The sequence below is a fragment of the Panthera uncia genome, chromosome A2, assembly GCF_023721935.1.
Source record: "Panthera uncia isolate 11264 chromosome A2, Puncia_PCG_1.0, whole genome shotgun sequence".
Classification (NCBI taxonomy): domain Eukaryota; kingdom Metazoa; phylum Chordata; class Mammalia; order Carnivora; family Felidae; genus Panthera; species Panthera uncia.
The window spans coordinates 7,403,572-7,413,806 of record NC_064816.1 but is presented as its reverse complement, the minus strand read 5'-3'; the positions used below and the strand labels follow the sequence as shown (position 1 = coordinate 7,413,806).

The window sequence follows — 10,235 nt, the reverse complement described above, 5'->3', positions numbered from 1 at the left end:
GCTTGGGATTCTCTCTCTCTCAAATAAATAAACATTAAAAAGAAAAAGAGCTCTGAAGGAAACACATCAGGGCAGGGGTCTGAGAGAGTGCCAGGCCCCGTGTGAGCCGGGGGAGGTAAGGGACCGCCTGGCACTGAGGTGAGGTTTCAGCAGGGACCCAAGAAGACAGGGGCAGCACAGGTCACGCAGAACTCTGGACACAGAGGAGATGTGACTGAAGGCAGAGAAAGGCCACAGGGGAGGGTGAGCCCGGGGGTCTGGGGAGCAGGCCGCGTGGCCAGAGGGGTGAAGGAGGAGAGAATGGCAGGAGGTGAGGGCGGGCGGTGACAGGGGCCGCGAGAGAAGTCAGGCTTTTACCCCAAGTGAGGTGGGAGCCAGGCAGGGTCGTGTGCAGAGGAGGGTCGTGCCCTAACTCGGGTCCACAGGCACCCAGTTGGGGGTGGGGGGCCGGGGCAGGAGGCGAGAAGGCCGGATGGAGACGACCGCTCCGGTTCAGGATGTGCTGATGTGGGGGCACCGGGGAGGACCCCCCCCCCCGACCAGCCCCACGCCAACCCCAGCGAAGCAGCCGCTGGCGGCGTCTTGGCCGCCGCGGCCGGGAAGGCGAGGACTGCACACGCAGAGCTGCCACCGTCCCGTGTCCTCCCCGCCCGCCTTCTCCACAGGCGTGCCGCGTCCGTGGGCAAATCCCGGGACTAGGCGACTAGGAGGAGGCTCGACACCGGCCACCGAGAAGCCGGTCTGTGTACCATGAGCACTAGGCAGCCGTGAAGAAGGGAGGATCACGGGGGGCACTTGGGATGCGCACCGGCTCACGTACGGACGGGCCGGGTCACTATATTCTACGCCTGAAACCAGCATAACGCTGTACGCTAACCTACTGGAAATTAAAATTAGAACAGGAAAGGGAAAGGAAAGGGCCTATGGATAACAGGGCCCGAGCCGGGACCCACAGCCAGGCAGGAGGGGCACAAAGGTACAAATGGAGCGAGCGGTCGCCGGTCTGCTCCACGCCAGCTCCTGCCCGCCCTCCTCACCTCGACAGAAAGACCTACTGCCTCGTCCAGGAAGCACTCCCTGACCACCACTCGGCCCAAAGCTCCCCATCAGAACCTCTGTCTTCCACATGCCTCCTCCGACTCTCACTGTGCCGAGAAGCAGAAGAGAGGACAAGAACCTCTTGGGGCCCACTCGTGGCAGCACCCCCATCCAAACCCAGCCCCTGCTGCTTGCTCTGGTGGCCCCATTCTCCGCTGGAGACAGATGCTGGGTGAAGGAACAGTGGGCAGGCACGGGGACTTGGAGGCCCCCACCTGCCTGCCCCACCCCTGCCCCTCAGCCGCCTCATCTGTAAAACGGGACCGACCCAAAATGACCCCCAGACAGCGCTCAGTGTCGCGCTCACACGCAAGTGCATCAAAGACGCACGAGGTCCATTCGGTGTGGGACAAAAAGACCAGAGCCACCCCGACTGCCACTGAAGGAGGCCCATCAAGCAACTGAGGGGTGCACCCGGCCCCGCAAGGACCCAAGGAAGGTCTGGATTATTCCTCCACACCTGGCCTGGTTCCAGAAATCTCTGAGGTCACTCTGAGGTACAGACAGCGCAGGAGGAGTGAAAGCCAACTTGATGAAGCTGGGCCAAGGGTCAAGGGTGCTACTCTAGGTACGGGCCAACAGGCCCAGTGGGGGAGGCCTCCTGAGAAAGTTTGAGGCTCTGGGTTCAGGTTTGGCCCCCCGCAGACCCAGCATCCTTGGGCCAGCCTCTCTGACTCAGTTTCCTCACCAGTAAGCAGTGATCAAGTACGGGCCTCAAAGCGAGTAAGGTGCCTTGCCCTGAGGCCCCAGCGTCGATCATGGCACACAGAGGATGCTGTCATTTCTCATTAGGACAGTCACAGCAACTGCTGCTGGTCCCTTTCCTCCATTCCTTACCCCTCTGGGGGAGGTGGGGGGGGGGGGGGGGGGGCAGGAAACTCCAACATAGCAAGACCTCTGGGATGTGTTAAGTGGTTGGAAAGCAAGTTGCCAAGCCACGTAAGTGGGGTGGCCCCAGTTCTAGAAAGCAGATATGCTGAAAAAGAACCAACTGCTGGCAGTGCCATATATTTGTCCCGGCAAGGACACCTGGACACAAATATGCAAGAGGGGTCTGGCAGGATCCACCCCAACCTGACCATGGCGTTCCCACGTGGAGCCAGGAGGGCGGGACAGGGCTGGCGGTGCGTTCTTCCCCATCGGTCAGTTTCCCTCTGCACAAGAACAGGGTCTTTGGTGTTTTACTCGCATAATTCAAATGCAGGGAGAGTAGGCCTCCCATGGGCACTTTCCCGACCCTCACATGCCTCCTGGGTCTCACCTCCGCCTCAGTCCCTTTTCCAAGAGGACAGCAGGTACACGGCAGGCCGGTACGTGAAGCCCTCTGTTCATGCCCTTCCCTCTGCCTGGGACACCGTTCCCTGGGGTCTTGGAGGGGCTGGCTCCATCTCGGGGCACCCGCTGACCACCTGTCTGAAGCAGCCTCCACCCCGCCACTCTCTCCCTCCCCCTACCATTTTCGCTGCACTTCACCTTCAGAAAGCTGTTCATTTAACCTTTCACCCGATCTCTGCCCTTCTTGGTGCCGGCCGGGTTCCGACCACCTGGCCCGGCAGGTGCCACTGAAGGCGTGCCAGCCGGGCACACAGCTAACAACCTCGAAGGGTGCCGAAAGCCAGAAGCTGCTCGCTCCGTCACCTCGGCCCCATCCACAGACACAAGTGCCACAGCATCCACTATGCACTCCACGCCTTGCCATCCCTGACGTCCCCGAGCATCTGGCTCTGGGGGACACAGTCCCAGCTAGAGGCCCGGCTCCTGAGCTCCTCCCTGTGTGACTTCGAGTCAGTTCCCCTCTCCGGCCTCAGTTTCTTCACCTGTAAATCAAGGATGCTAAGAGAAGCACCCCAGGGCTGCTGGGACTGCATGGTCCAGTGTCCCCAGGGTATGGCACAGAGTGATTCTCCACAAACATCACCTCTTACTGTGTCATAAACATCCAGCCGCAGGTGAAACCAAATGAGCCACCCGGCTCCCTGTTCAAGCTGAGGGTGACTGCAAGAGGGAAAGCACCCAGCAGAGGCCTCCCTGCCGACACTAACAGGAACCCAGAACGCACTTAGAAGCACGAGTCTTTTCTCTCCAGCGCCTTCTTGCTTCAGAGGCAAGGCAATTTTTTCCTTTTATTCAGATCGTAGCGAATGCCCTATAAATATCTCGTTATTGGCTTGCATTTTCCCAGAGCTTTCACACAATAAGGGCTTAATTACAGCATGTGGTTAGCAACCCCAGTAAATTAAGGGTTAGCCGATGTTCCGATTTTTTTCTGCAATCGAGGGCCCTGTAATTTCGGCGTTTTCATTCAAATCTGGGCAGAAGCTTGGCAGACGTGGCCCTGATCCAAATGCAAACACCTGGAGAGACACATGGCTCCATTCCAAACAGCCCCTCCCGGACCGGTGCCTCTGAACACTCTGAAATCCAGAGCTGTCCACAAGGTCGTCCCCTGCCCCTCACCTGGAAACGACCGGCTTACGACCGGGGGATTTCAATCTGTGTACCTAGCGAGGGCCATTATCCCTGGACAAATAACTCTGCAAAGACACTCGGCGGCCCAGATCTGAGCTTTGGAGAAATCGGTCTCCTGGGCTGGAAACATAATCCCAGCAAGCAAAACCCAACCAAGAACCACACGGGCAGACAACCCACATGTGGAGTTTGGGAGGCATATCTCTTCCCTGGCGTTATACTCCGAGGCTACAACCGCTTTGAACAAGAGGAGATCACACTTCCCCTGGGTCTGGAAACTAACAGGTCTTACACAGCTTTCTGGGTCATTAAATCCTCTTCTAGATCATTCTGAGTAGCTGTTTCCGAGCTGGCTGTCCGACGCACTGTTTGTCTAGCTAATCCGCTACTGTTGGGCATGTCTGCTCCCAATCTCCCACCACCATCCACTAAATGAGCATCAGTAACTCTCACAGCCAAATATTTGTCCGCAGCCACCATTTCCACCTAGAAACACAGCAGTAACCGGCTCCCGCCAGCATTTCAGGATCTGGCTCACTGGCTAGTTCCGGTTACATGCTCAGAGCTAAAGCCAGAATGATGCCCGCCTGCACGGAGAGGCACTCACTCAGTGTTTGGGCTAAAATAAGCTGCTTTGGAAAAATAAAAAGTAAAAAAATAAAACAAAACAAAACAAAATAAAATAAGGTGCTTTGGGGATGCCTGGGTGGCTCAGTTGGTTAAGCGTCCGACTCTTTGTTTCAGCTCGGGTCATGATTTCATGGTTTGTGAGTTCGAGTCCCACATCGGGCTCCATCCGGACAGTGCGGAGCCTGCTTGGGATTCTCTCTCCCCGTGCCTTCCCCTCTCTCTCTCTCTCTCTCAAAAATAAATAAATAAAATTTTAAAAAATTTTATAAAATGAGGTGGGTTTTATATTAACAAGGTAATTATGAATTCCCTTTCTTTACGGAAAGAGTCCTCACACCCAGGGCTTTTACAAGTCACAGGGATCTCCTATTTCACAAGGGTTAGCTCATTTGCTCCTCAGCCCGCTCCCAGGAGAGAGGGAACATCGTGATTCCCATTTTCCGGACGAGGGAACTGAGGCCCGGAGAAGTGAGGTCATTCAGCCAATGTGTGGCCGCGCAGGGACAGCCACATTCCCCCGGGCACCTCCAGGACTCTCCCCCATTCAGGCTGACCCAGGTACTACAGACCACCCAGGCAAAGCAACTTTAGGTACGCACCAAAAGAGAAACGACGGAAAATAGCAGCTTTCATTTGCAAGATCCCCGAAGGGACAAACCAGCCCAAGCGGCGGACCACGTGCCTATACCCCTCAGCCTGGCAGGGACCTAAGGTGCCAACAGTCAGTCACCTGACAAGCATTCGTCCGGCACCCACCGTGTGCCAGACAGCAGTCCCATGGTGTAGCCATGTCTCCTGGAGGGGCCCATCACCAAAGATCAAATGGAAATGTAGCCAGAGACGGTAGAGACCCATGGGGCAGCTGATTCTTGCTAAAAGAAAAATGGCACTAGGTCATTTGTGAGTTGGCGGCTGGGTCCCGCTCACTGAGATAATCCAGGTAAAGCTGCAAATCAAAGGTGAGGGCCCTCAGCTTGCCCAGGACCAGGTCCGGAACCACCACAGCTGTCCCTCTGCTCAGAGCCCTCCCTGGCCCCCACTGGACCCCAGTACCTGCTAACCTTATCTCCCCCAACTCTCTTGCTATACTGGCCTCCAGGCACACCTTCACCTCAGGGTCTTTGCACTGGCTGTTCCCACAGCCTGGGATGCTCCCACAGCAAATCTCCACTGGTGGCTCCCCCCCACCTCCTTAAGTGTCTACTCAGATGTCACTTTCCTAAGGAGGCGTTCCTTCCCTGACACCCCCATTTAAAACCCTAACCTCCCCCTGCCCTCTCCCTGAGCCTGCTTTTCTTTTCCTTAACAGCTTTCAACTTCAGGCCTGTTTCTTCCTTATCAGCCCCCTGCTGGAAGGCCAGCTCCCCCGGGGTGGGGGTTTTGGTATCTTGCTCAGGGCTGTGTCCGTAGCCACAGAACAGGGCCCCCGGCAAGGACACAGAGTGTTTAGAAAACATTTTTCAAGAACAAATGAAAGCTGCACAGCGCTTTAAGCACTTTTCCCCTCCTAGACACCCTTCCAAGCCATTTAGTCCTCACTCCACCCTCAAGGACAGGCACCAGGTGACTTCACCTGCCCTAAGCGATGAAACACACCCAACTTATAAGGCAAGGGGCTTATAAGTGGATGCTGTTAACAGCCCCATTTCCCAGCTGGGGATACTGAGGCTCAAAGAGGAAAGGCTCACAGGAACAAGCCCAGGCCTGGGGGATTCTCAGCTGGAGGCCTCAACCTCAGCCTCTTCCTGTTCTTCTCTCAAGGAAAAATTTCTCAAGTTCCTCCCTCCATTTAGCTGCGGAGGCTCAATGACCAGGGTCACCAGAGAGGCTCATCCTCCCCCCTCCTTAGGGCCACATGCTGTTACAGGGCAGACGAGCCAAGGGTCTGAACTCAAAAGTTTCTAGGGCCAGGAGTCTCCAGGCAAATGTAAAACGAGCCTGGGCAAGTACTAGAGAGTAGTGGAGAGTGGGGCAGCACACGTGGCCACTCCTGATCTGACATGGCAGCCGGTGGCTGCTGCTTCTGAGATCCAGGCACTTGGTGCCAAGCAAGTCTCAGGCCCAGAAAGGCCAGAATATGACGACTAAAACGACAGCTGCCATGGGTATAGGGTCAATGCACTCAACACATGTTAACTCACACAGCCGGCCCAGGGACTGCCTAGTAGTTATCACCCCATTTTATGGAAAAGGAACCTGAGTCCACTTGGCCAAAGTCACACAGGCAAACACGATGAAGCCTGGCCTAAGGCCCAGAGCCCGTGTTATTACACCACTAGACTCTGAGGCTCTTTGGGTGTTTGCTAAGCATTGCAAAAACCTGAATTTTGATGCAAAACTTAAATGTTGGTAGCTAACTAAGAACAAAGTATTTTAAACACCATGCAGGTGAAACAAAAGACCAGCAAGCAGGCTTCAGCCCCCAGGGCCACTGATCTGCAACCCGGTACAGGCTGAGTTGGTACAGGCTGAGCTATCTCGCTTGGACCACAGTCTTAGAAAACCAACAAGGAGGAGGCAATGAAACAGAGCAGCCCGTGCTGACCCCCTGGGAACAGGCCCTGGAACTACTCTCTCATTTGTTCTTTGAAACTAGCCAAGATGTCATCCGTAAAGGTCTACAACGCAAAGAAGGAAACAGGTCCTCAGCTGCAACAGTTTGGCCAAACTCACAAGAAGGAGGAGTGGGATTCAAAGCGAGGGCCAGCCCGCTGTCCCCCTGTGGCAAGGCTTGGTAGCTAAGAAACCTTACCCACACTCGGGAAAGAAAAAAAAGAAGTTAGCTCCATTTGAGCAACCCATAACCGAGACGCTTTTTTAAAACTTTGGCTCTCAGGCCCTGAACTAATGCTCTTAACGATCAAGGTCACATTGCAGGCTTCTGGGAGAAGGTTGCCACAGGAGCCAGCTCGGTACTAGATGGCTGGGTGGGTGGATAAGAGAGAAAGGCCAGGGGCAGAGACACTGAGGAGAGGCAGGCAGGGAAGAGAGACCCAAGGTCCCCAACACAGAGCCCCCAATTCCTCACTGAACAGCTCTGAGCAAGAGGGCTCAGCTGAGCCTCAGTTGTCTGCTCTGTAAAATGGGACCATAGCAGTGTCAGCCTCAGAAGGCTTAAATGCAGTCCAGTGCATAACTTGAAAGCACTTTAATTCTGATTAGTGTTTGCTGCTGATATGGGAGGGACCAGCATGGTGAATAACAGCCTGGCCGGGCCGACCTACCGTGTGCCAGGCACCGTGCTAAGTAAGCACTTTCAACAAATCAGGTCACTGCAGAATGGCAAGTTGAGGGACCATCACCCTGTTTTTAGAGGGGGGGGGGGGAACTGAGGCTCAGAGAGGCCAGACAACCTGTGCGAGGAGGTCACCAGGCAAATGAAACAGAACTTTGCTGTGTGTCCAGTTAAAGCCTGGGCGGCCAGGCAGGAAAATAACCATGCAAAGGGGCCCACAGCCCAGCCCAAGGCTCAGCCCCGGCCCAGCTGACCCCAGGTCCACACCTTTCCGCCACAGTGGACAACAGGCAAGGTGCCAGAGACAAAGCAGCAAAGGAGGAAATTCATGCCGCTGAGAGCAAAACTCCAGGCCTCTGGGAAGGCAGGGTGGGGCTGGGCACCACTGAGCACTAGCCTGGTGCCCTTGGGCCAAGGATGAGGCTTTTCTGAGCCTTCCTGCTCGTGTCTAAGGTGGGGTAACAGAACCTCCACCCCTCTCACTCCCTGTGGGATCCGAGAGGCTGACAAACTGAACTCAGCCTGGAGCCTTCGAGATGAACATTAACCCTTACTGCAGATAACAACAACAACGATGATGACTGGGATGTTATCATTTGGCAGCCACAGGCACAAATGGAGCCGTTCCCAGAATGGAGAAGTGACAGCCCATCTGGGAGGCAGAAGGGCAAGAGGCGGGGGAAGGGAGAAGAAAGAACCAAACACCCCTGGAGGGCTCACTGCCAGTTCTCATTCATCAGCAGCTTCCTGAATCCGGGCAAAGAGTGGAGTTTGCCCACTGGATAGATGAGCAAACCGAGGCTTCTCAGGGCTGCCCAAAGGCCTGATCAGGCTCCAAAGAGGGCCCCCAATTTGCAGACTTTTGCTTGGGAGCTGACCCCAAGAGCACCCTGACAAGGGCCAGGAAAGAATCCTGCAGAAAGTACCCCCTCCCAGGGTCCTACTTCCAACCGATAGGGGAGTTCAAGTTTCATCCTTCAGCTCCCTTGTTCCCAGCATGCTCCCAGCCCAGCCCAGCCCACCCAGGACTACAGAGATGGGGCCAGACAGTGGGGAACTGCCAGGGCACTGATGGGCAGACTAACATAAGGACGGACAGCCGGACAGACAGACAAAGGGATCCGTTTGGGAGAGAAGCCAGCGTTTGCCAGGGACCAAGTTTAGAGTTAGCCTGGGAGAACCAGACAACAGAGTCCCCTAGGGTACAGCCAGTCAGACGGCAGAGGCCAGCCAGGGTAACCCAACAGAGGGATGGCTAAGTCTGCGAGCGGCGCGGACAGGCGGCCAGACAGCACAGGTCACCCTAGACAGCTAGCCAGGCAGCAGGGGGCTGCCCTGAGGGACTGGACAGATGGACAGCCAAATGGTAGTGGCAAGGAGTTCTATCGAGGACAGAGACAGCCAACCAGACGGCATGGGCTGCTCCAGATAAATGAACAGCCAGCCAGACCGCAGGGGTCGAACCAATAGGTACCTAGCTGGCAGGTTTCGGACAGACAGAGAGAGAAGGGGGACCTAACCCTGACCCACAGGCAACCAGATGGTAGAATTCAGCCAAGAAAGCTGGGGATCTGAGAGTCGGCGACGGTCCACCGCAATTCCTGGCCCCCGCCCCCCCGTCGGCGAAACGCCCCCAAGGGTCTGAGCCGGCTCCGCAGCCCATGCAGGAAGCCCTCCGCCCAGGGCGTCCCACAGAGCCCGCCTCCCTGTCCCCGTCCCCGTCGCGGGCACGCAAGCGCCGCAGTTACGCCGGCTGCGCAGGGCGCGCCATTCCCGGTCCGCCCTCCGCGCCCTAGGCCGCCGCCCGCCCGCCGCCGCCGCCGCGCTCGCTCACCGGCCTACGAAGTTCTCGAGCACGGAGCTCTTGCCGGCGCTCTGGCCGCCCACCACGGCGATCTGAGGCAGGTCCAGGTGGCAGCTCTGGCCGATGGAGCTGAAAGCGTCCTGCAGCTTGTTGACCAGCGGGATCAGCTCTTCCATCCCGCGGTTGCCCATGGCGCCGGCGGCCCCGGCCCGAGCGCCCCGCGCTCCCCGCCTGCCCCCGGCCCTTAACGACGCGGCCCCGCGGCGTCCGCGGCCGTTGCTCCCCGCCCGCCCGGGCCTCGGCGCGACGCCCGCTCCCGGCTCGGCCTCACAGTCGCCGCCTCATCCGGTTCTCAGACGACACCCGACCCGAGCGACCTCCCGCCCGGGCCCCGGGGCTGCGCCCAAAGCCCTCACACTTCCCCCGATTGGTCGGTCGCGCTGCCACTCGTAAACAGGAGCCAGTGAAGATGAGGTATAGGGCTACGGCTGAATGATCCTTCCTCCTGGGGACCTCGCGGTGGGCTCATTGGACTCAAGAACTGTCGTTTTTGTGCAAGAGCCAATAGGGTCGGGCAGCGAGTTGTCAAGGCCAGGAGGCGGTGTTTCGGGAAAAGGCAATGTTGGCCCGGCCTACTGGGGCGGGGAGTTTCCGAACGGCAAGAAAACCCAACAGTCTTACTGGCAGGAAGACCCGCCAGTCTACAGTGCAGGCCAGTGACGTTAGGGATCGATTCATAGACTGGTTTGTCACTTGACACCACCTAGTTCCCTAAGAATTTCCCATTGGTTTATATAAATATCACTCCGTGCTTCCAGCCAACAAAGCGAAAGAGGACGGGCTTTGACCTGCGAATCCTGACTTTGAGAACCTGTCAATCAAAGAATCCCCCGTTCTAAGATTGTTGTAGCAGGTCCATTAGTGTCTTCTGGAGTAAAGGATAAGGCCCATCGTACTCGCCGAAGAGCGACACCTCGTGGTGGGACCCGGTAATGATCG

The 10,235-nt window shown here is 56.9% G+C and overlaps 1 protein-coding gene across 8 annotated transcripts in view; it reads right to left on the bottom strand.

The window, feature by feature from the left end:
- Positions 1–9,982, bottom strand: part of DNM2 (dynamin 2) — an 89,312-nt gene extending 79,330 nt beyond the window's left edge. For 4 of the 8 annotated variants that reach the window (XM_049642396.1, XM_049642390.1, XM_049642394.1 and 1 more), the window contains exon 1: positions 9,267–9,981. In XM_049642396.1, the coding sequence (XP_049498353.1) occupies positions 9,267–9,427 (161 nt within the window). In that variant the 5' untranslated portion in view covers positions 9,428–9,981. Of the gene's footprint in view, positions 1–9,266 lie in introns of all 8 variants that reach the window. The other 4 variants (XM_049642395.1, XM_049642392.1, XM_049642388.1 and 1 more) reach the window with 2 other exon arrangements.
- Between the last annotated feature and the right edge of the window lie 253 nt (positions 9,983–10,235).